The sequence below is a fragment of the Ruditapes philippinarum genome, unplaced genomic scaffold, assembly GCF_026571515.1.
Source record: "Ruditapes philippinarum isolate M1 unplaced genomic scaffold, ASM2657151v2 ctg1107_1_1_1_1, whole genome shotgun sequence".
Lineage (NCBI taxonomy): Eukaryota > Metazoa > Mollusca > Bivalvia > Venerida > Veneridae > Ruditapes > Ruditapes philippinarum.
In genome coordinates this window covers 83,221-108,854 of record NW_026856188.1, presented here as the reverse complement: position 1 = coordinate 108,854, position 25,634 = coordinate 83,221, and the positions used below count along the sequence as shown (strand labels likewise).

The 25,634-nt window shown below is 32.0% G+C and overlaps 1 protein-coding gene and 1 long non-coding RNA gene across 2 annotated transcripts; both read left to right on the top strand.

Annotated features, from left to right (window-relative positions):
- Positions 1-691: 691 nt before the first annotated feature.
- On the top strand, positions 692-1,680 carry LOC132745716 (uncharacterized). Its single transcript, XR_009627896.1, has 3 exons — positions 692-824; positions 1,072-1,196; positions 1,546-1,680. It is a non-coding gene; the product is annotated as an uncharacterized LOC132745716 (long non-coding RNA).
- A 13,550-nt stretch (positions 1,681-15,230) lies between these two features.
- On the top strand, positions 15,231-23,300 carry LOC132745719 (transient receptor potential cation channel subfamily A member 1 homolog). The gene is made up of 7 exons (XM_060734682.1): positions 15,231-15,313; positions 17,950-18,125; positions 18,789-18,906; positions 19,381-19,527; positions 19,878-20,078; positions 22,750-22,920; positions 23,223-23,300. The coding sequence occupies exons 1-7, from the start codon at positions 15,242-15,244 to the stop codon at positions 23,298-23,300; spliced, it is 963 nt and encodes a 320-aa protein (XP_060590665.1). The 5' UTR covers positions 15,231-15,241.
- Positions 23,301-25,634: the final 2,334 nt, after the last annotated feature.

The following is a 25,634-nucleotide window of genomic DNA, read 5'->3' as shown; positions in this document are numbered from 1 at the left end:
GCATTTAGCAATAAATAAGTCCTGTGTACGTAAGTCCTCAGATACTTAGTTTTGACTTTATTAAGTTATAAAAGTGTATTAATTTGAGCTTAAATTCACTAATTCTCGATTCAAACCGATTCTAAATTTCAAACTAACGTTCAATATAGTGTTCATTTTTCAAACGCTATCTAGAATAAGTGACTATTGTCATGTTGAGAAACAAAACAATTCGTGTTGTTCTTCTGTTTAGGCTCATTTAGACTTAAATAGAATGTTGATAACCATACTTAATATTTAATGAGAAAAGGGGTGAATTATCCTGATTATGATTGGATGATTACGCAAAATTCCATTGACCTTATGATGGTTAGTGGTTTGTGCAGTTCTATTTTTTAAATACAAATGAAAAACGAATAGCCCTTCGAATAATAACTTTGTTGGATTGCAAATTGAATGAATGATACGTCTGTTTAGTCCATAATGTTATCTCTTCATTAAACCTTAATTAACATTGTTTAACTCTTTTATTGTTCATTATACATAGCTTTTTAATACAATTTATCTTTCCTATTAATTAACAAATAATGATGAATAAGGTTTTCGTTAGTGAGCATCAGAACTAATACATGTATAATACAAAACTACAAAACATTTCCATTGCTCATTAAAGTACAAAAAGAACGATCTAAGTATTTTTAAAAACAACAGATGAAGCCAATACATTATGCTGCAGAGAAAGGGCAGTCTGAAGTGTTTCGTGTGTTGCTTGAAAAAACCGACCGAGATGAACTTAAAACTTCTTTTTGGAATTGTTTGGATCTGGCGATTAATGAAAATCAAGTGTAAGTATTTATCTTATGTTATTGTAACTTCTTCTGCTTCGTTTTCTTCTTCTTCTCTTGTTCTTGTCTTCTACTTCTTCTTCTTTATCTTTTTTATCTTTTTGATGACTAACTTCTTTTATAATTGCATTTTCTATACCATGACATATCTCAAAAAGGCTATGTCATGGGTTTCATCATGATGTATTGCAAATACTATTTGACATTGGATTTTGGAGAAACACAACCACTGTTTTATATTTTCCAGAGAAATTGCTTATATTATCTTTCAAGTGGAAGATTCTGAAAAATGGCAGATAATGATGCAGTCTAGATCAAAGATTGATGAATCTGTTGACACACCAATGAGGAAACTTATAAGAAAAATGCCTGGTGTGTTGAATTTTTCATGTCAGTTGCTATTGTTTGCAAACTACGCAATTACCTTTCTTATATATCGATGATTGCATTTTCATGCTCTTTATCTCTTTTTTTACATTTCGTAAAGTATGCCAAATGCATGAAACAATGAATTTTACATCATATGACAAATGCAATTCAGGTTTAACTTGTTACAAATTATAACATAAAAACAAACTCTTTTCATCTATGTAGCAAACTTTATTTTGGCGGCATTGTCGAGTGTTTAAATTTAATTGTAAGTGACATCTTGATTGTGTTTTGCCTTTGTAATTTTGTGATAATCACTTTAAATGTTATGTTTTAAACTTTTTTCTGTAAGACGTTGCCAAGGTGGTATTTGATAAATGCGTACAGATCGAGTCAACAAAGGATGAGAACTTTAATGTGAACTTCAATTATGAATTTCTAGATGACGCGTGCTATCTAGGCAGATGGAAAGAAACAACACGTAAAAAGAAAGGTTTTGTATTATAATGCCTAAATTTCAACTGATGCATTCACACAATATCTATATGTCGTGACAAAAATCAGAATTAGGGCGTTGAGGGTCACCGAACATACTTTGTGTGATCTGCACGTGAACTTTAATATGTGAGCAGAATTCAATTTCAAGGCAAATGATTTGTCACAAGTCTGACAAACCTAAGGATTTTACTATTGGTTGATTTTTTTGCACAGCTTAACATTTCATTGAGTTCCAATAAACATTTATGTTCGACATTTTTTGTTTAATTAGAAATTAAAAGAATATAAAGACTTTAAAGAATAAGCCATTTTCTAAAACATAATTGACATACATAAAGAATAAACAAACTCAATTCTTGAAAAATATATACAGTTACTCAGAAGAAGTCAGCTACTGGAAAAGCAAATATATGGCCTTTGTAACCATGTTAAAATCAAACAAATACCCTCTGTACTGTATTTATTTGTTATGTGCGTAAAATATGTTCCATTTTATTCAAACCTAAAGATCCAGGAAATGTAGAACAGACAGATAAAGACATAAACAAGAAAACTAGTGAAGGTATGACACACTGACTCATTTGCTTTTCTACTTTATTTTATTAATCACTAGACAAAGTGTTATTAACCATTGTCTACTTTACTCAATAAAAATGTAAATTGTTTTGTCTTGCTTACTTCAAAGGTGTGATATCATAATGATTTGATTTTTATATGCCCGAAAGAATTTCGGGCATATTATATTATACCCCCTGGGTCCGTCTGTCTGTCCGTCCGTTAGCAATTTGGTTTCCGGAGCATATCTTTAGTTACATTTGGCCCACAGTGTTCAAACTTCATCGGATGATTGTCCATATTGGGTAGAAGACCCTTATTGATTTTGGGGTTTATGGTCAAAGATCAAGGTCATTTTTACTTTAAAACTGAAAACATTTGCCGAGGCATAACTTAAGTTCCCTTTGACCCACAGTGCTCAAACTTCATAATGGAATTGTCCATATTAGGTAGAAGACCCCTATTGAATTTGGGTTCACAAGGTCAAAAGCCAAGGTCACTATTACCTTAAAACTGAAAACAGTTGCCGGAGCATAACTTAAGTTCCATTTAGCCCACAGTGTTAAAACTTCATTATATGATTGTCCATATTGGGTAGAAGACCCCTATTGATATTGAGGTTTCTAGGTCAAAGGTCAAGGTCACTATTACCTTAAAACTAAAAAACAGTTGCCGGAGCATAACTTAAGTTCCATTTAGCCCACAGTGTTAAGACTTCATAATATGATTGTCCATATTGGGTAGAAGACCCCTTTTGATTTTGGGGTTACTAGGTCAAGGTCAAGGTCACTATCACCTTAAAACTGAAAACAGTTTCCGGAGCATTACTTAAGTTCCATTTGGCCCACATTGTTCAAACTTCATAGGATGATTGTCCATATTGGGTAGACGATCCCTTTTGATTTTGGGATTACAAGGTCAAAGTTCAAGGTCACTATTACCTCAAAACTGAAAGCAGCTTCCAGAGCATGACTTACGTTCCATTTGGTCGATAATATTCAAACTTCATGGGAGGATTGCTATTTGAAGAGGGTAATACTTTATTTAATTCCCATGTCTTACAAATGCTTCATCTTTATAATAAAAAACAATTTCGGGCATATAATATTTCTTGTTTTAAAAATTGATAAAAAGTGTGAATCAAATTAACAAAACATATGTAAGAAGAAATGTTAATTCTAAAACGGAAGCTCTGTACTGTATATATTTGGTTATGTGCGTAAAATATGTTCCATTTTATTCAAACCTAAAGATCCAGGAAATGTAGAACAGACAGATAAAGACATAAACAAGAAAACTAGTGAAGGTATGACACACTGACTCATTTGCTTTTCTACTTTATTTTATTAATCACCAGTGTTATTTATCATTGTCTACTTTACTTAATGAAAATGTATAATGTTTTGTGTTGCTTACTTCAGAGGTGTGATATCTTAATAATTTGATTTTTATGAAAATGGATAAAAAGAATATAAAGACTTTAAAGAATAAGCCATTTTCTAAAACATAATTGACATACATAAAGAATAAACAAACTCAATTCTTGAAAAATATATACAGTTACTCAGAAGAAGTCAGCTACTGGAAAAGCAAATATATGGCCTTTGTAACCATGTTAAAATCAAACAAATACCCTCTGTACTGTATTTATTTGTTATGTGCGTAAAATATGTTCCATTTTATTCAAACCTAAAGATCCAGGAAATGTAGAACAGACAGATAAAGACATAAACAAGAAAACTAGTGAAGGTATGACACACTGACTCATTTGCTTTTCTACTTTATTTTATTAATCACTAGGCAAAGTGTTATTAACCATTGTCTACTTTACTCAATAAAAATGTAAATTGTTTTGTCTTGCTTACTTCAAAGTTGTGATATCATAATGATTTGATTTTTATATGCCCGAAAGAATTTCGGGCATATTATATTATACCCCCTGGGTCCGTCTGTCTGTCCGTCCGTGAGCAATTTGGTTTCCGGAGCATATCTTTAGTTACATTTGGCCCACAGTGTTCAAACTTCATCGGATGATTGTCCATATTGGGTAGAAGACCCTTATTGATTTTGGGGTTCATGGTCAAAGATCAAGGTCATTTTTACTTTAAAACTGAAAACATTTGCCGATGCATAACTTAAGTTCCCTTTGGCCCACAGTGTTCAAACTTCATAATGGAATTGTCCATATTAGGTAGAAGACCCCTATTGAATTTGGGTTCACAAGGTCAAAAGCCAAGGTCACTATTACCTTAAAACTGAAAACAGTTGCCGGAGCATAACTTAAGTTCCATGTAGCCCACAGTGTTAAAACTTCATTGGATGATTGTCCATATTGGGTAGAAGACCCCTATTGATATTGAGGTTTCTAGGTCAAAGGTCAAGGTCACTATTACCTTAAAACTAAAAACAGTTGCCGGAGCATAACTTAAGTTCCATTTAGCCCACAGTGTTAAGACCTTATAATATGATTGTCCATATTGGGTAGAAGACCCCTTTTGATTTTGGGGTTACTAGGTCAAAGGTCAAGGTCACTATCACCTTAAAACTGAAAACAGTTTCAGGAGCATTACTTAAGTTCCATTTGGCCCACATTGTTCAAACTTCATAGGATGATTGTCCATATTGGGTAGACGATCCCTTTTGATTTTGGGATTACAAGGTCAAAGTTCAAGGTCACTATTACCTCAAAACTGAAAGCAGCTTCCAGAGCATGACTTACGTTCCATTTGGTCGATAATATTCAAACTTCATGGGAGGATTGCTATTTGAAGAGGGTAATACTTTATTTAATTCCCATGTCTTACAAATGCTTCATCTTTATAAAAAAAAACAATTTCGGGCATATAATATTTCTTGTTTTAAAAATTGATAAAAAGTGTGAATCAAATTAACAAAACATATGTAAGAAGAAATGTTAATACTAAAACGGAAGCTCTGTACTGTATATATTTGGTTATGTGCGTAAAATATGTTCCATTTTATTCAAACCTAAAGATCCAGGAAATGTAGAACAGACAGATAAAGACATAAACAAGAAAACTAGTGAAGGTATGACACACTGACTCATTTGCTTTTCTACTTTATTTTATTAATCACTAGTGTTATTTATCATTGTCTACTTTACTTAATGAAAATGTATAATGTTTTTTGTTGCTTACTTCAGAGGTGTGATATCTTAATAATTTGATTTTTATGAAAATGGATAAAAAGAATATAAAGACTTTAAAGAATAAGCCATTTTCTAAAACATAATTGACATACATAAAGAATAAACAAACTCAATTCTTGAAAAATATATACAGTTACTCAGCAGAAGTCAGCTACTGGAAAAGCAAATATATGGCCTTTGTAACCATGTAAAAATCAAACAAATACCCTCTGTACTGTATTTATTTGTTATGTGCGTAAAATATGTTCCATTTTATTCAAACCTAAAGATCCAGGAAATGTAGAACAGACAGATAAAGACATAAACAAGAAAACAAGTGAAGGTATTGAAGGTTATTAACCATTGTCTACTTTACTCAATAAAAATGTAAATTGTTTTGTCTTGCTTACTTCAAAGGTGTGATATCATAATGATTTGATTTTTATATGCCCGAAAGAATTTCGGGCATATTATATTATACCCCCTGGGTCCGTCTGTCTGTCCGTCCGTTAGCAATTTGGTTTCCGGAGCATATCTTTAGTTACATTTGGCCCACAGTGTTCAAACTTCATCGGATGATTGTCCATATTGGGTAGAAGACCCTTATTGATTTTGGGGTTCATGGTCAAAGATCAAGGTCATTTTTACTTTAAAACTGAAAACATTTGCCGATGCATAACTTAAGTTCCCTTTGGCCCACAGTGTTCAAACTTCATAATGGAATTGTCCATATTAGGTAGAAGACCCCTATTGAATTTGGGTTCACAAGGTCAAAAGCCAAGGTCACTATTACCTTAAAACTGAAAACAGTTGCCGGAGCATAACTTAAGTTCCATTTAGCCCACAGTGTTAAAACTTCATTATATGATTGTCCATATTGGGTAGAAGACCCCTATTGATATTGAGGTTTCTAGGTCAAAGGTCAAGGTCACTATTACCTTAAAACTAAAAACAGTTGCCGGAGCATAACTTAAGTTCCATTTAGCCCACAGTGTTAAGACTTCATAATATGATTGTCCATATTGGGTAGAAGACCCCTTTTGATTTTGGGGTTACTAGGTCAAAGGTCAAGGTCACTATCACCTTAAAACTGAAAACAGTTTCCGGAGCATTACTTAAGTTCCATTTGGCCCACATTGTTCAAACTTCATAGGATGATTGTCCATATTGGGTAGACGATCCCTTTTGATTTTGGGATTACAAGGTCAAAGTTCAAGGTCACTATTACCTCAAAACTGAAAGCAGCTTCCAGAGCATGACTTACGTTCCATTTGGTCGATAATATTCAAACTTCATGGGAGGATTGCTATTTGAAGAGGGTAATACTTTATTTAATTCCCATGTCTTACAAATGCTTCATCTTTATAAAAAAAAACAATTTCGGGCATATAATATTTCTTGTTTTAAAAATTGATAAAAAGTGTGAATCAAATTAACAAAACATATGTAAGAAGAAATGTTAATACTAAAACGGAAGCTCTGTACTGTATATATTTGGTTATGTGCGTACAATATGTTCCATTTTATTCAAACCTAAAGATCCAGGAAATGTAGAACAGACAGATAAAGACTAGTGAAGGTATGACACACTGACTCATTTGCTATTCTACTTTATTTTATTAATCACTAGTGTTATTTATCATTGTCTACTTTACTTAATGAAAATGTATAATGTTTTGTGTTGCTTACTTCAGAGGTGTGATATCTTAATAATTTGATTTTTATGAAAATGGATAAAAAGTGTGAATCAAATTGACAAAACATATGTAAGAAGAAATATTAATACTAAAGCGGAAAATTCTAATGAAACATTAAAATTTAACAATTAAGTAGTCATGATTAGACAAATTGTGCGTCATAAGACTCAAGTACATATAGTGATTCCGTTATTTAATATCTTTCAGATCGTAAGTTCGAAAGTGATTATTTGGTGCTAATTGCTGAAGTTAAAATATCAGGCTTATGTAATTGTAACTGATTTTTGTGTTGCCTGATATAGAGTGTCTGCTTCATACAGGGGTTACTTCTCTGTCGCCCGTCCATACAGACTCAAGTGACATTATAGGTTGAGTTTCCGTGTTATTTTAATTCTGTTCAGATCGTATATGTTGGGAAAGGTTGATTATTTGGTGCGAATAGGCTGCATATAGGGTTTTAGATATGACTGGAAGTTAATGGAATTACCCCATACTTTCAAGACAGGAAGACCGTCCATCTGTCCGTCGGTTACAAAACTTGTCTGGACTACTCCTACTGATGTTGCAATTTCATCCAAACTTTACAGGATGTTCAAAATCAGGTCTAGATGTACATTTCGTCGTCATTTTTGTCAGTTCAATAATATTCGTCAGAGTTATGAAATGTTACAGGACCGATTGTATGGTTTTGGACTTAGTGATGGGCTTCAAAAAAATGGCGATATTGTCCATTAATGATTTCTGTGGCGCCCGCACCACCATTGTTCCGACATGCTACAAAGCAGCCGCAGACTTTCCAATTAACTTTTGGCAGAAGTGCTTAATTTTGCCATCATCCGTCAACACATGTCCTCACTTATCGCTTCGTTTCTTTATACCCTTTAATCTGTTTACCATACAATGGTTTAGAAATATTCGGTAGTTACATATCGTTTCATATGTCACAAAACGACATTATATCAATAAAAATGGTTTGGTAATGCAAAACCATATGAAAAAATGCTAAAAGGGTTTAGATATTTATTTTGTTAACAGTAATACTTAGAAAAACATACATAATTTTTTAAAAGTGTTTAATAAATACAAAAAGATCAATTCAAAGGCAAAATGTAGGTATAAATTAGATGAAAGTAAAAAACTTGACAAAAAAAACATGGAACGAGCCACGTAAATTTTGGCATCAAAAACACTCTTTAAAGTAAAAGTAATTATGTATGAACATTTTGCTACATTATTTGGTAAAAATATTGAAACAATAATAAAGGACCATGAAGCTCACAAAACATTACAATTCTTATTTTCTAAAAATCGGGGTTTTTTTTACTTTTGTAACTTGTTATAAAGTAAATTGAAAACAAGATCCTCAGTGGCAATATAGCAAACTATCTGTAGCTTCTTTTACAATTGTTATAAATCATTGTTCCTTACATTTTGTCAATTATTTACAAAATATTTGAAAATGGACGAACGGTCACAAGAATAGAACATTCCTTAAGTTGGCTGGATAACATACATTATTAAATAACTATATGTTATTAGTCCTATAAAAAAGCACCGCCACGTTCAATAACACAATGGCCTGTCTTAAAACAATGTCAATATCTATATTACTTTTTCGGCCCCGGTTTGGCTTTTTCTCCATCATCTTTAAATATTTAAGATACTGTTGTCTCCATAGCCATTTCACTTTTAGTTTAGCAATTTTTCAGAATATTTGTAACATGAGTTTCACAGTAGTCAGCTCGACAAATTGTTGCATATTCGTAAAATTGAATCTTTAAGTGAACATATTACATAAATATTTTTAAAAACAACCTCAAGAATAAAGAAATACAGTTGACTCTCAATAAGTCAAAATCGCTTTACTCGAAATTCCGCGTTAGTCGAAGAATTTCTAAAGTCCCGTCAAATTTCCTTCTTTATCTTTGTATTTTATTTCCGCTTAGGTCAAATTTTGACTTACCGAGACTCCTGTTTAGTCGAAAAGAAAATTTGGTCCCGTCAATTAAAGTCCAAGATATTTTCATCTCAATTAGTCGAAGTGTGAAAACAGCCGACTGGTCAAAGGTCGGCGACATCAAGTTGAGATGTTGTCACTCGTGATTCACACGTTTCATAGTAATTTTAATTGCCGGTCATCATGTTTTATTAGCACGTCGTGAAAGTGGCTTTAATCGGTTTCAGGACTTAATTGGTTTTAACAGTTAGATAAGTAAATTCAGATTTAATTAATTTAATTGTACCAGCCTAGGTATTGATTTGTGTTTTCAACGTAAATGACATTTTTATAATTAATTTTCCGTCATATTGCATACATTATTATTTACTTCCGGTTCACGATAGTTGCTACTTTCGTTTTCGTCCGATGATCAATTTACTTTAAACATTAGATATAATTGTTGTTTGAAATAAATGTGTTATTGTGCTTTATTGTAATGAATTATCATGAGTGCGTATTAGAAACATGTGAATTACTGATGAATACTGACTAACTTGCATTTATGTCATTGCTACGGATGCTTGTGTTTATATTTCACTATTAATTTACATGTATTAAATTTTGAATAATATATTTTGTTCATTTAAAATTTGTATTTGTAAGTGATTTACAGTCATTTCAACGGTTAAATATTGCAGCATTACGCTATCAACAATAACAAACCTACTTCTTTGCACATTCAATCAGGTACATGTATATATATGTACGAATATCAACGTAATGGCGGCAGATCCACGTTACTCGAATTCCGTTTCTCTCGAAGTAAAAGTCCCTGAATTTCGAGTTATCGAGAGTCAAACTGTACTCTCAATGAACAAGCAATAACTTTCGGCCGTGAATTACGTTACAAAAACATTCATAATATTAATTGTTTCTAAAAAAAAACTATCAAGAAAGTGGACTTTAGTATACGCTTTTTTATTTATTTAACTCTTGAACATTGAAAACAATTAATAGTTAACATGAACTTTCAAATATATAAACAACATGTAGAATTAAAAAAATACATTAATTTCTGTTTTGATTGTTTTGCTTCAGAGCTAAAATAATTTCACATGTCAATTAATATAGATAAAAATTCCTGTGACATATTGTGACATGAATATTAGAATTCGACAAGTGCAACCCTTTTTCAAATAATTTTCCATAATTGTGTGTTCATATGAAACTCGGCGTAAAACAGTCTGTCTTGATATACACTAACGGTAACGTAAGTCACCATTATACAATTATTTCTTAGTAATTGATATTGTGTGACACATGTTGTAGGACGATTCCTTTCTGAAATGATTTTTTGTTTTTACGACACATTAACGCTTCCGTCATTACTTTTCTGTCATATCTACTGAACAGTTTAGTACTGGCATTCAACAACCTGAAAATGTGAACTATAAACATTAACAGTGCGACGTTGTAATACAAAGATTCCTTTTTTACCTTTTAAATCTATAGAGTATCCTTACATGATAAAGCTATAATAAGTTGATTTATTGTTAACAATTTTACAATTTGTCATATCCAAAATGATATATAGTCGAAACGCTCCGGTGAAAGAAAGGAAAATATTACATATTTTAGTATGCAATGACATCAAAGAAATTTTGTCAATTATTTACAAAATATTTGAAAATGGACGAACGGTCACAGGAATAGAACATTCCTTAAGTTGGCTGGATAACATACATTATTAAATAACTATACGTTATTAGTCCTATAAAAAAGCACCGCCACGTTCAATAACTCAATGGCCTGTCTTAAAACAATGTCAATATCTATATTACTTTTTCGGCCCCGGTTTGGCTTTTTCTCCATCATCTTTAAATATTTAAGATACTGTTGTCTCCATAGCCATTTCACTTTTAGTTTAGCAATTTTTCAGAATATTTGTCACATGAGTTTCACAGTAGTCAGCTCGACAAATTGTTGCATATTCGTAAAATTGAATCTTTAAGTGAACTTATTACATAAATATTTTTAAAAACAACCTCAAGAATAAAGAAATACTCTCAATGAACGGAAGCATATAACTTTCGGCCGTGAATTACGTTACAAAAACACTCATGATATTAATTGTTTGTAAAAAAAACTAACAAGAAAGTGGACTTTAGTTATACGCTTTTTTATTTATTTAACTCTTGAACATTGAAAACAATTAATAGTTAACATGAACTTTCAAATATATAAACAACATGTAGAATGAAAAAAATACATTAATTTCTGTTTTGATTGTTTTGCTTCAGAGCTAAAATAATTTCACATGTCAATTAATATAGATAAAAATTCCTGTGACATATTGTGACATGAATATTAGAATTCGACAAGTGCAACCCTTTTTCAAATAATTTTCCATAATTGTGTGTTCATATGAAACTCCTTTGCGTAAAACAGTCTGTATTGATATACACTAACGGTAACGTAAGTCACCATTATACAATTATTTCTTAGTAATTGATATTGTGTGACACATGTTGTAGGACGATTCCTTTCTGAAATGATTTTTTGTTTTTACGACACATTAACGCTTCCGTCATTACTTTTCTGTCATATCTACTGAACAGTTTAGTACTGGCATTCAACAACCTGAAAATGTGAACTATAAACATTAACAGTGCGACGTTGTAATACAAAGGTTCCTTTTTTACCTTTTAAATATATAGAGTATCCTTACATGATAAAGCTATAATAAGTTGATTTATTGTTAACAATTTTACAATTTGTCATACCCAAAATGATATATAGTCGAAACGCTCCTGTGAAAGAAAGGAAAATATTACATATTTTAGTATGCAATGACATCAAAGAAAGTTGACACGATGAGCCATAAATCATTATTATGTGATTTATCTTATATTTTATATTGAAACTAAGAATAAATGTTCACCTAACTTTTTATTTTGATTTTTTTGTCTGCATTTAATAACTGTATTTCTTCATCTTTAGCCTAGACTAGTATATATAAAAAATCATCAATTATTGCCAAAGTCGGATTTAAGTAGGCTACCTGTACATAGCCGATGCACACCGTCGTAAACATCATATAAACGTTTTAGCAAACTCTACCGTTTCTTAAGTATTTTGCGACAGTAAATTTATTTTGCAAATTTAAAAAAAAAATTTGATTGTATGGATTATCTCAATTATGTTTCATATAAATTTTGGCTAAATTACAGGGTTTTTCTTTTTTTATATTTAATATTTATTTATTTATTTTGTGTTTGAGGGGGGTACTTGCATGCGAGCAATTCCCGTCCAAAAATCGTATTTACTTAAGCATTATTTTTCATAACACTCACTCATAAAAACAAATGATTGTTACATATCAAAATTTGGTTCGTTACACACATTATAGAAATTCCATTATGTTCTAAACATAGACACTGCGGTATACCGTACCACGGATATTGCTCGATATTATGAGGACTTTCATCCCAATTCGCGACTGCAAACGGGGGACAAAGGTAAGTTCAGCGACGATATTTTCCAAACTAATGTCTATTTCATTTATCTCAATGGGTTTTATATATCTAGAGGTATTTTTGTAGCTCTAAAAGACAACAAAGTATTACAGATATTTGTAAAACTACCCCTAAACGATCGGCTGCTCACTAGAAAATACTGACCACGATACTGTAGAATCGTTGGAAATTATTATATTACCAAGATTAAAACATTCTGAGTCGAGCATTTTTTTAAAATCATAATCAAAGTATGCTTAGTCCAAATTGCAGGCAAAAAGTATCAAAGTACAAAAGAATACAGGCCAAAAAAGATACAAGAAAGTGTACCGAGTATTGATTTTAAGTGTACAGAGTATTGCAAAACAGCCCAACTTTAGTGTACAGTGTATTGCAAAACAGAATAAGCAAATTAGAATAGATAATCGATATTTTTTTCTAATTTTTACGTCTGTCTATTGATGCCATTTTATTTTGCCGGTAATGTACTGTTTATGATATTTATTCAAATATTTCTGATTCAACAATGCATATATTCAGTGTTATTACTGTTCTTTTTCTACGGACAAATACAGAGTTTTAATTTCCCTTTTGATTGAAAATCACACAGTACGGATGAAATAAAGTTTAAGCTGTTAATAAGGCTGGCGTTTAAGTGTGTGCTTATAGTCGGCGGCAAGGTCGGGAGCAAAATTGACGATAAAAATCTTTAAATAAATGTCTCAAGAAACTGTGATCAGGGAGACCCAACCCTAAAAAGAAGAAAAACACATATTTATATGGCATTAATTATACGTTTTTACAGGGCAAGTGTGTCTTAAGAAACATATCGACACACAATTAAGTAAATTATTGGCCCGAGGTATCGTCTTAGGGAACATAACCGTTTTATTGCATTTGCTGCCCTTTAATAAATCCATTATTCGGTTTGAGATTTACCCGCTCAAACGTCATAACTCATTACTAATGACGTATAAAATTTCACGTGCAGACAGTCTGCCGTTGCTAAAATGCAGGTGCAAAATGACCTAAAGTTACCTTTATATGGATTTTTGGCATAATAGAAAGTGGGTTGATATCAGACATTGGCACACTTGCGCAATACCGTCTAATATTGACAATTCTGAGGCATCATAATGCACTTTCGATGCAATTTTGTTTCTTTTTTTGTTAGATATGTAATAATTATTAATAAAATCTGAGAAGGTTGATCCTACGATAGCAACAAGAGCTTTGTAAACACAGAAAATTGCTGACTTTGTTTGACTGAGTTTTTTCATTAGCAGGAATGAAAATCTCACTGCCTATGGATTATTCGCAGATGTTTCAAGTAAAGTACCTCCGCACTCTGCATGTTCTGCACCAAAAATGTCAATACGTATACACAATAAGAAGATTGAATGTGGTAAATACTCTGTGTTCACTCGATGTTAATAACCAATACCCGTTACACTAAAAAGCAATACTCGTGACACCGGCAAGCAACTCCAACGCAATACTCGGTACACTAACATGTTCATGTATTCTCAAAATGCGCTGACATCTGAAATTCTATTGTTGATTGAACATTTACAACATAAATATTATCATCGCTATCACATTTCACTCGATTCAACTTTTTCTTTTAAGGTAGTATATTCACAAAATCATTAAATTTGCTCATTTATCACGAGAGCAAAGAGAAAAATTTTACCTCCTAATTATTCTCAAAATATTTGGGTTTTCAGTAACTAGAGAAATTATCAAAGTATTTGTTTTTCTATGAAATTTATATCTAACCAATTCAAAATGACTAAATATCGTCAGTGAACTTACTTTTGTCCCCGTCCAAAATCGCAAAATGGGATGAAAGTCCTCATAATGTCGAGCAATATCCGGGGTACTGTATACCGCAGTGATAGAATATCTGTAAGTTATGAGGCCTCTTAAGGGGTACCGAAATTAACCATTATTTTGTGTGAAGAAAAGTAGTTCCCGTACATAAAATATAACCCACTATAATTAAACAATATTGTTACATAAGACCAATTTTTTCATTTAAAATTGTTGAAGATAACATATTCCCAGAGGTAAATACGTGTCATTCAGGATATATAGCGAAGACTAAACTTAAGTATCTATTACCTTGTACAGTTGCCCCTACGCCTTCACATGCAAGGGCGTGCTTATATGCTTGATATTTCATCATATTGCCCACTTATCTGTACACAGTTGGTATAAGTGGAAATGCTTTAAACGGTACACAGGTGTTATTAGTGGAAATCCTTTCAACGGACCTCATTTGTAAGTATTTTGCGCATGCGCGCGCAAGGACGGAGTCCACCAATGTTCATAAGGTCACGTTTTGACATCGCACAGGTGAAAGTGATTTAAAATAAAACTTTTTATACGTACTGCCAAGCTGACACTTAGATTTTGTTTTGTTCATAAAATGCTTGATTTGATATCATTTCTTTAAGAATGCAAGTAAAAATGAAGCGTTAAAATGAAAAAAAACGGGTACTGCTTCTGTACGGAAACTGTTCGCATGCCAGTAAACATTAGGATTGATAATTCATTTAATCTTTGATTAGTCTCGTGTTTAAGATTTCCATGTTAAGATAATGTCAATGTTTTTATTGTTTATTAGCCAAAACTATGCATATATGACAAGGTAAACATTTTTTTTTTAAATTTTGATATTAATAACCTTTGCAATGGTATTTTCAGATACACCATACACAAATGATGGAAAGGTTATCAAAACGAATCACCCTCTAATGATAATGGTAAGGTAACATACTGATTTTGATTTTACGATTTCATTTTATGCAATTTTTTACTTTTTCTTGTTGCATTATTTATTGAGAATAACATACTGTCTTTTGAAATCAATTTTATCAGGCAAGGCTAATATAGGCTAGAAAGCGGCGAGGCTATATGTTATATTTTCGATCCTTGACGATTGTTCAACACGACATTTTGTTGTGTATACATTTTACATGGTATTTCTAGTTTCTTGAATTTGGCCTTTTTTAAACATGGGTGGTTCGAGTATTCCTACTTGCAGACTGTATGTAGATCTAATCACCCTTAGCATATGTTGCCAGCTTTTTAAATTTGTCTCTTGACGTCTTGTCTGAGATATACAGGAACGCCGCCTTTCCTTGTTGATCTTGTTTATCATATTTCATAACCTCAGATCCTTTTTATTAGTTCCGCCCATTGTTTTCTTGTTAAGGGCACACGCATTCTTTTACTTGGGGACCATAAGCCGCTTTTCTTAGAATTACATTACTGTGTCACATTGAAGGTTCCATGATGCCAGATGGCAGCCGTTTGAACACATCTGCGGATGTTTCTAAATTAAAAAAAAATTGATTAACAAGATGTTTCTGATTTTAGTTTCATAATTTCACTATTTTTGTGTTTAAATGTTGAATTCTGCTTAAGTCGGTGCTAGGGGGCGTAGACCTAACTTGCACTTTCGTGTTGGGCTTTCTTTAGGGATTCTGTTTTTCTTTATTTCATTGTCACATCCGTGAACAGGCTCAATCAAACCGAGCCTGCGATATTTTACACTTTTGCGTGTTGGGCTTTCTTTAGCCCTCTATTTCTTTGCCGAGCCGTTTATGCCCCTGATAAAATTGATATCAAAAGACAGTAGACTAGCATGTCTTTCTTTTTATCATGTAATACTGTCAAAACTACAGAATTATCTACTTTTAAATAACGACTTTTGTAGGTTTTTTTTGTTCGAAGAAATAATTCTTGAAAACAAATCCCTGTGCCCCTGAAACTTAGAATTTGTAAATGGCGACCATCTTTTTCTTGCGACTCGAGATTATTTCCTTTGATAAAAGATACAACATAATTAAATAAAATAAGATTCTTACCTTTTAACATCGATCCAAAAATATCCCTATGAATCACATAAATTAAACTGCATTTTTTCCGTTAAATATCAAATTCAAAAGTTTATCATAATATCTGTTTCAATCAAAGAAAAGTCAAGTCGGCAATCAAACACAAGCTACATAAACATGCGTCTTATTTTCTGATTGAAACTATTTGTGCACTATTTAATTAATAATATTCTGGCGGAACAAATTAAACAAAAATTTACAGGTTCTCCAAGAAAACTCTCTACAGTAGATAGCATGTTTCTGACGTACTGTAGACATCGATGATGTCATTTGCGAAATGAATTATGGCGTCACTTTATTAAATTGGTACTTAACTTTTCGCTATCTAATTTGTTCGCAATTGAAGACGAAATAAAAATAATAAAAATGACATTTTGATTCGAGACTTGTAAGGGTATAAGATAAAAATGTAGAAATTCAAAGGCTGAGAAAAATGAGAATATAAGCAATTGAAAAAAGTCCGTTGAAATGGCCGGGCTTGTTTTTAATATAAGGTTACTAACCTGATATCAAAGATATTTATCAGGCAAGTGTTATCGGGCAATTCCACAGCAGTTGCATGATAAATAGATAATAACATGCTACTGTCTTTTGATATCAATTTAATCAGGCGTGGCTGATATGGGCTAGAAAGGGGCGAGGTTTGATATCAAAAGACAGTAGCATTTTTTTCTATTATCATGTAACACATAAAAACTGTCAAAATAACAAAATAATCTACTTTTAAATAGCGAATTTCGTAGAAAGGGCATTTTTGTTAAAAGAAATAATTCTTGAAACAAATTCCTCCGCCCCTGAAAATTAAAATTTGTATATGGCGGCCATTTTTTCTTTCAACTAGAGATTATTTCCTGAGGTAATAGATACAACAGAATTTAACACGATAACATTCTTACCTTTAAACATCAATAAAAATATCCCTAAGAATCACATAAACTTTACTTGAATTGTCAATTTCAAAATTTCACGATAATTTCAATCAAAGAAAAGTCAAATCGGCAATCAAACACAAATGTGTCTTTTTGTTTAACGAAACAATTTGTTCACTTATTAAATAATAATCTGACGAAATAAAGTAAACATTTACAAGTTCTCAAAGATCGTCTAGCCTGTTTGTTTGTTTACATGTATAATTTGACGTTGACATCGATGATTTCATTTGCTATATAAATTACATGACGTCACTTCATTTAGTTGGTGCAAAACTATTTGCTATCTAATTTATTCGTAATTGAAATAGAAAAAGAAATAATAAATATCGAATCTTGATTCAAGACTTGTAAGGGTATGAGATAAAATTGTAGAATTCACATGCTGATAAAAATGAGAATATAAGCAATTGAAAAAGGTCTTTTAAAATGGGCAGGGCTTATTTTTGATATCAGGATACTGACCTGATATCAAAAATCATTAGGCCTATCGGGCGGTTACCATAGCAGTTGCATGATAAAATAATTTACCATTGATTTTTTTCTAGAACTAGCACTTTAATTATTCAGGTAAAGTCCAAACAGACACAATTGCTGGACCATCCACTAGTTTCAGCTCTTCTTAGAAGGAAGTGGATAAGGATTGGTCTTTTTTTATCTTTCGCTAATTTTTTGCTGTATGCGGTCTTTCTGTTATTGCTTACTGGTTTTGCAATCGATGTGCGAGCTCCATATGAATTCAATAAGTAAGTTATAATAATTATATACGTATTATTCATTGTGCCTTTATATATTTTTTTAAATCATGTACAACTATATGTATTTTTTAAAATAATGTATGTGACATGTGTTAATTAAATTCCGGTTAAATGTGTTGAATTTGTTTCGGAACACTTTACTCAGTTTTCATGTATAATTAATATGTTCGTACAAAACTTTTTCAGCATAGCGTCATATCAATCTCAAATCAAAGTGATTTGTAAACAAAGTTTGCCATGATTTTAACTTTTTTCTTGTTAACGATAGCTTGATTACTTTTAAGTCATCGATTGAAACCTAAAATTTTGTTGAATTATCCAACACTGTTTTGTAAAATAATGACTCATAATACGACCTTTAATGGATAAATGGCCATGGGCAAGCCTTAAAACAAGAGAAATGCGATTTTAGCTGTAAACATTTCAGTATCATACTACGAGAAGGCTTCATTCAACTGCTATTGCATATCAATTTCATAATTACAAATGTTTTTGCAGTTTTATTCTTCGCAAAAGGTCCCATTATTAGGACGTAATATAGTATATATTATAGTATAAAAAGTACTTCTTTCAATATGGTATGCATTTGAATTTAAAGTGCTGTTAATTATTTAATTCTGTCATGAATTTTATCTACATATTGCAATAAAGTTCGCCATCTTACAATGAAGTTGAGTGTTCGGAATTTGAAAATGACAGAATTCCAGAATTTGCAAGGATTGCACAACCCGGAATCATCATCGTGGCTGTTGTAGTTATTTTGATTGAGGTAAATAAATTCCGTCTGGTTTCATATACTGTTTTTTGTTGTTGTTTTTTTGTTCGTGTGTACATTCGCCAGTTCTATAGAGCGTCGACATCAGCTAGGTTCATGAGCAAGCTGATACAAATGAGTCTGCAAATTTTTCAATTGTGTGTTTTTAATGGTTTTTAGGGACTACGGTTTTGTTTTGTTTATGCTTTTATTTATATTTATTTATTTATTTTTCTTCTTTTTCAACCAGTATTTCATCTAATCAAAATTCTTTTACAAACATTTGATAAATAACAGTTTATATTTTTATATTATAGTTTATATCGATTTCATATTCATCATTGGTGTTTATATTGATGACTGCAATAATGAAGTCAGAATCTCAATTTTTTATTGGAACGTGTTGATTTTTCCCTACACTTCTTATAGTATTTTATATGCCAAAAGAACTATTGTAATAAATCTACTTTAATTTCCTATAATTTACAGATTCTAGAAATGAAACAAATGTTTTCTTGGAAAGTGTGGTTATATTTTATGGAAATAGAAAATTGGCTGGAATGGGTAACATGCATTACTGCAATTATTTTTGTGGTGGATATAAATGGTTGTGACATCGAGTTTGGATATAAGCCGGTATGACTAATTGCTACATATAACATTGATGAGAAACGAGCGGATTTTTAGATATTATAATATTGTCTTCCTGTAAAGGAAATAACTCTTACGTTAAGTACAGATACAGATGTATCTTTAATTGATTTGATTTTATTCAATTATAATAAAGTCTTATGTTTAAATTTTGAAATTTACAAAGGCAACCACCTTCCATTTCTTTACTGTCCTTGATGTCTCATTTCAAGCTTAAAATTAGAATGAAAGTGAGTAGTTTCTAGAGAAATTTTTCCTAAAATGTTTATTGAAAACATATTTAAAATTCAGTTTTACTTATCGTTTTAAATTCACCCAATCAAAATATATTCCAGCCATTTCAATGGATTTGTGGGACGATCTCTGTGTTCTTTGCTTGGACCAATATGTTATGCATCATACAGAAATTTGACTGGCTTGGAATATACGTTGTTATGTTGAAACGAATCATCAAGATGTTTACAAAGTTCTTTCTTGTCTTTTTCTATCTGATTGTAGCATTTGCCATATCCTTCCACTGTCTGTTTCAAAACCAGGTAAGATGACAGAATAGTATCATGGTTATTGGTCAATGTAAGATTATTATTTTATCTAAATTACAAAGTTCTGCAAAACGTTTATTTTAAACGACATTCGAGAAGTAATAATGATAATAATATCTAAGAAAAATATATAAAAGTTCATTTGCATGTTGACTAAACTTTATTTTTGTCATAAATGAATGTATTTAATATTGATGTTCAATAAATGTAAAATTTTAAGACGGTTAATGACATATGATGCAAAAATCAAATACATTTATAACGGTATATAAAAGTGGCCATATCATTAATTTTCTTACTTTTTTATAAAGATATAATCGTGTACATCAGTTATTGGATACTTTTAAGGTATATACATTATATTTTGCTGTCACGGGTAAAAGTTTTGAAATGACTAAAATGTTCATCCTCTTTCACATTATTTGAGCAGATTTTCCCTCTGAGGGTTCCTGATTACAAACGTTTTAGACTCAAAAGTGTTATGAGTCGTGTTGCCAATTAAAAACATTCATTGCGGTATTATTATATTCATGTGGTCATTCCGTGTCAATGATCCCACTGCCTATTTTGTAGAAGATCAAATATAGCTTATGGCAGGTCAAATGTGTTGCTTGTTATGATATCTATCAATCTGCTGTTTAATTTTTATTTCGTGTTCATTGCTGTCAATCGGTCACCACTTCCAATGATTGTTGATACAGATTTTCACGATACAGTTTATTTAACGTTGATGCTATCAATTTAATATTTGCTTCAATGTTCTGTCCTATAGTCTATCTTACACAACGTTTGTGCAATATTGTTGTAGATATCTAATAAAAAGTGAGAGAAAATAATTTGCAAGTGATTTAGTTTGTCCGAATATGTTGCCTTTTATGCCCCGTTGGACGACTCTTTCAACGGAAGATTTAAAACTGAATTAATATAAGTTTCAATTTTCATCTTTGAGTCTAGAAATTCACTGATATTTCTTACATATTTGGAGATTTCATTTTAAGTTATCAATCATTTCAAAATTGTTCCTTTATGTTTAGCAATTTATCTGTGTTTGGAAATTGACCTATGATGTATGTTATATCGTATTCTCAGTTTTTGTGGCAGAGAATCAAAATGAACGAAATGGCTTATATTTGCAAGAAATGCATTTTTTCTCGCCTTGAAAGGGACGGCATATAGGAGTCACTTTTGTTGGCGGTATCGGCGGAGGCGGCGGCGCCGTCCCCTTAGGCTTGTCCGGAGCATATCTCAAGCACTATGCAGTTTTATTAATTTTGACGTCACATATTTACAATCAGTTCAAATGCCACTAAAGTTAAAGGTACATGTAAATTGCATGAGCAGTGTGTATAAAAAAACCTATATCTAAGAAGAAAATGCCTAACTGACAGCTATGCTGTTGGCAAGGCGACACATCCGACTCGCGGAGTTCTAGTTTTAAACGGTTGTTAGACAGACATAGCTTACTATCAATGGCAAAAAAATAGTGTTTGAATAATGTCCGAATATGACTTAATTCACAATGAAGAATTATGTTCTTTTGAACAAACCTCTGAGAAGAGACTTTACATCAAAAGTGCGAGCAATGACAGTCATTTATTTTTTAAAAAGTTGGTTGTTTTATTATCTATTGTTTGCCTGTAATGCCAAGAGTTTGACAATGGATTTTTTTATAAATCATTCTAAATGCAGTAGAAAAGTCTTAATATTGCATTGTTACATCCTTTTCATCCAGAATTTCGTACTTTCTGTAAAGTTGATTTATTTAAATGAATTTCCTGAAAGTTTTGTGGATATAACAGTAAGTTTCTAAACCTTGACTACTTTTTACAAACATACAGATATGTCAGATTTCTAAATTCACCATTTTCTCTTCTTTTTTCTTTTTATTGTTTCATTTGACGATTTATGAAAATGACGTGCATTACTCTGTTATCAGTACGCCTTTATTTTACTTTTTTTCTTTGCAACTTGTGAGTAAATAATGTATGCTGTAAGAACATGTTGATGACAGATGTCAAAGAAATTTTACCAGATACACATGGCGACGATTTGCGGAGCATTATGCTTTGTACTGGTATATTTAATCAGATATACATAAAAATAAAATCGGCAATTTCGGCATATGATGATCATTTCACCGTCGTCAGTTTGTCCGAATGGACTCAAGTAACATTATGGAATAAATATCGGTGTTTATTTCGTTCAGACTGTATTTGTAGCGAAAAAGGTTTCTCATGGGTTTAAGAGAACAAAGGGATAATCCCATAATGTCACCTCCGTCCGTCCGTCCGTCCGTCCGTCCGTCTGTCTAACAGAAACTTGTCCAGGATAGTAGCTTTGACATGCTACAATATTACCCGCGACAAATAGGTAACCAACTGTCAAATCACCCTTCAATAAAACTGATTTTTTTTCATATTCAGGCGACATGTGATCGCTAATCGCTCTTGCTTAAAAAGAAACTTGAATAGTAGTAATTTCGTATTTTCCGTACAATTTGCAGTTTAGTCAGGTATAAACGAAAGTAAATATATTTATTTACTCACAAAAGTGTGAAGAGTTTGTAATACGTTTACTTAATAAACTTTAATGCAATATTTAGGATGTCCCTCGTACATAGCTCATTTTTCGTGAAGATTGATGAATGTGTGTTTCTCCATTGTAGCAACATTTTGGTACATTTTGGATATCATTTATGAAAACTACTTCAATGATGATTGGTGGTCCGGACTTTGTCACCACATTTTTGGATGAGACCGTGCATTATAAGCCAATAAGCTATGTGTTTTTCTACGGCTTCATGTTGTTGATGACCATTGTTGTCATCAATCTTCTGGTAATTTAATAGAATAAGATTATTCAACCAACACATTACAAAGCTCCTTAAACATCATTCATCCATTAAGTGATATTTCTGTAATACATAAAATTATAAAATTATGTTCTACTGGTCTTGTTCTACGGGTCGTCTCTTTTGTCCTACTACTTTACTTTTCTCAAATTACAAATTGATATAATTGATATTCATATACCGTTGATAACATTTTAAGTTATAAGTTTTAAAGATTTTGAAAAGAAAGCAACGAACAGATTCAAAATTGATGTGTTATGTAAATATTATTTTATTTTTATTTTAAGGTTGGCTTGGCAGTAAGCAATATACACGAATTCCAGAAAAAGGCTGGTCATACTAAGAAACAAATGCAGGTAAAATAGTGTACTGATAACTATGCTAAAATAAAAAATCAAGTTTATCATTTAATCTTGACAATAACATATTAGTGTTTGTTTGTTTTTTAATTATTGAAAAACCTTAGATAAAATGAAGCTGAGTGCTGGTGTATTTATTCTTTTTGGAAGCGTAAAAGAAACAACGACCTTACAGTTTGCATCTCAATTTGTCAAAGGTTGAAAACACAAAACGAGCGTCTATTTATAGTCATAGATTGTGTTCAAGTTGAGCTATTTTATCTTTAAATTTGTGTCGCCAATGTCAACACATTGTACTTTGTTGATAGTAAGGCTCTTTTACAAGCAGGTCCATTTAACCAGTAAAAATTTAATTATTGGGCCCAAAAAATGACATTTGCAAACAGTATTTGTTTTTTCGTCTGTGAAATAACTATTATGTCTAGCACAACAATACAAAACTCTTGGCCATGTAAAAAGATTTAAATGCCAATCTGCCTAATATTAGGTTCACCGAGTACATCGGATTTTTGTTTTTCTTGTTTTGCTTTGGGATGTGTTGTTTTTAGCTCACCTGTTACAAAGTGACAGGGTGAGCTTTTGTGATCGCTTTTCGTCCGGCGTCCGTCCGTCCGTAAACTTTTACTTTAAATGACATCTTCTCATAAACCACTAGGCCAATTTCATTCAAACTTCACAGGAATGTTCCTTTGGTGGTCACCTTTAAAAATTGTTCAAAGAATTTAATTCCATGCAGAACTCTGGTTGCCATGGCAACCGAAAGAAAAAACTTTAAATATCTTCTTTTAAAAAACCCAAAGAGCTAGAGCTTAGATATTTGGCATGAAACATCTTCTAGTAAGTGTCTACCAAGTTTGTTCAAATAAAAGCCCTGGGGTCAAAATTGGCCCCGCCCCAGGGGGTCATTGATTTTCCCTATATACATATAGTAAAAACTTAAAAAATCTTCTTTTAAAGAACCCATGGAGCTAGAGCTAAGATATTTAGCATGAAACATCATCTAGTAAGTGTCTACCAAGTTTGTTCAAATAAAAGCCCTGGGGTCAAAATGACCCCGCCCCAGGGGGTCATTGATTTTCCCTATATGCATATAGTAAAAATTTAAAAAATCTTCTTTTAAAGAACCCATGGAGCTAGAGCTAAGATATCTAGCATGAAACATTTTCTAATAAGTGTCTACCAAGTTTGTTCAAATAAAAGCCCTGGGGTCAAAATTGGCCCCGCCCCAGGGGGTCATTGATTTTCCCTATATGCATATAGTAAAAACTTAAAAATTCTTCTTTTAAAGAACCCAAAGAGCTAGTGCTAAGATATTTAGCATGAAACATCTTCTAATAAGTGTCTACCAAGTTTGTTCAAATAAAAGCCCTGGGGTCAAAATTGGCCCCGCCCCAAGGAGTCATTGATTTTCTCTATATGCATATAGTAAAAACTTAAAAAATCTTCTTTTAAAAAACCCAAAGAGCTAGAGCTAAGATATTTAGCATGAAACATGTTCTAATGGGTGTCTACAAAGTTTGTTCAAATAAAAGCCCTGGGGTCAAAATTGGCCCCGTCCCGGGGGTCATTGATTTTCCCTATATGCATATAGTAAAAACTTAAAAAAAATTCTTTTAAAGAACCCAAAGAGCTAAATCTTAGATATTTAGCATGAAACATGTTCTAATAAGTGTCTACCAAGTTTGTTCAAATAAAAGCCCTGGGGTCAAAATTGGTCCCGCCCCAGGGGGTCATTGATTTTCCCTATATGCATATAGTAAAAACTTAAAAAATCTTCTTTTAAAGAACCCAAAGAGCTATAGCTAAGATATTTAGTATGAAACATGTGCTAATGGTTGTCTACAAAGTTTGTTCAAGTAAAAGCCCTGGGGTCAAATTGGCCCGGCCCCGGGGTCATTGATTTTCCTTATATGTGTATAGCAAAAACTTAAATAATCTTTTTTGAAAAAAACCCAAAATAGCTAGAGTTTAGACATTAAGCATGAAACATCTTCTAGTGAGTGTCTACAAAGTTTGTTCAAATAAAAGCCCTGGGGTCAATATTTTCCCCATCCTGGGGGTCCTTGATTTTCCTTATATGTGTATGGCAAAAACTTAAAAATCTTCTTTGAAAAAACCCAAATAGCTAGAGTTTAGATATTAAGCATGAAACATCTTCTAGTAAGTGTCTACAATGTTTGTTCAAATAACAGCCCTGGGGCTAAAACTGGCCCCGCCCCAGAGGTGTCATTGTTTTTAACTATATGTGTATAGTAAAAACTTAAAAAATCTTCTTTTAAAAAACCCAATGAGCTAGAGGTTAGATTCCAGGAAACATCTGTTTGTGGGTGTCTACCAAGT

What these genes read in the sequence shown, in the direction of transcription:
- LOC132745719 (XM_060734682.1), top strand. Translation starts at nt 15,242, where the DNA reads ATGGTATTTTCAGATACACCATACACAAATGATGGAAAGGTTATCAAA. An exon ending in TCGAGTTTGGATATAAGCCG is followed by an intron (nt 19,528 to 19,877) that starts GTATGACTAATT and finishes AATATATTCCAG; the next exon opens with CCATTTCAATGGATTTGTGG. An exon ending in ACTGTCTGTTTCAAAACCAG is followed by an intron (nt 20,079 to 22,749) that starts GTAAGATGACAG and finishes TCTCCATTGTAG; the next exon opens with CAACATTTTGGTACATTTTG.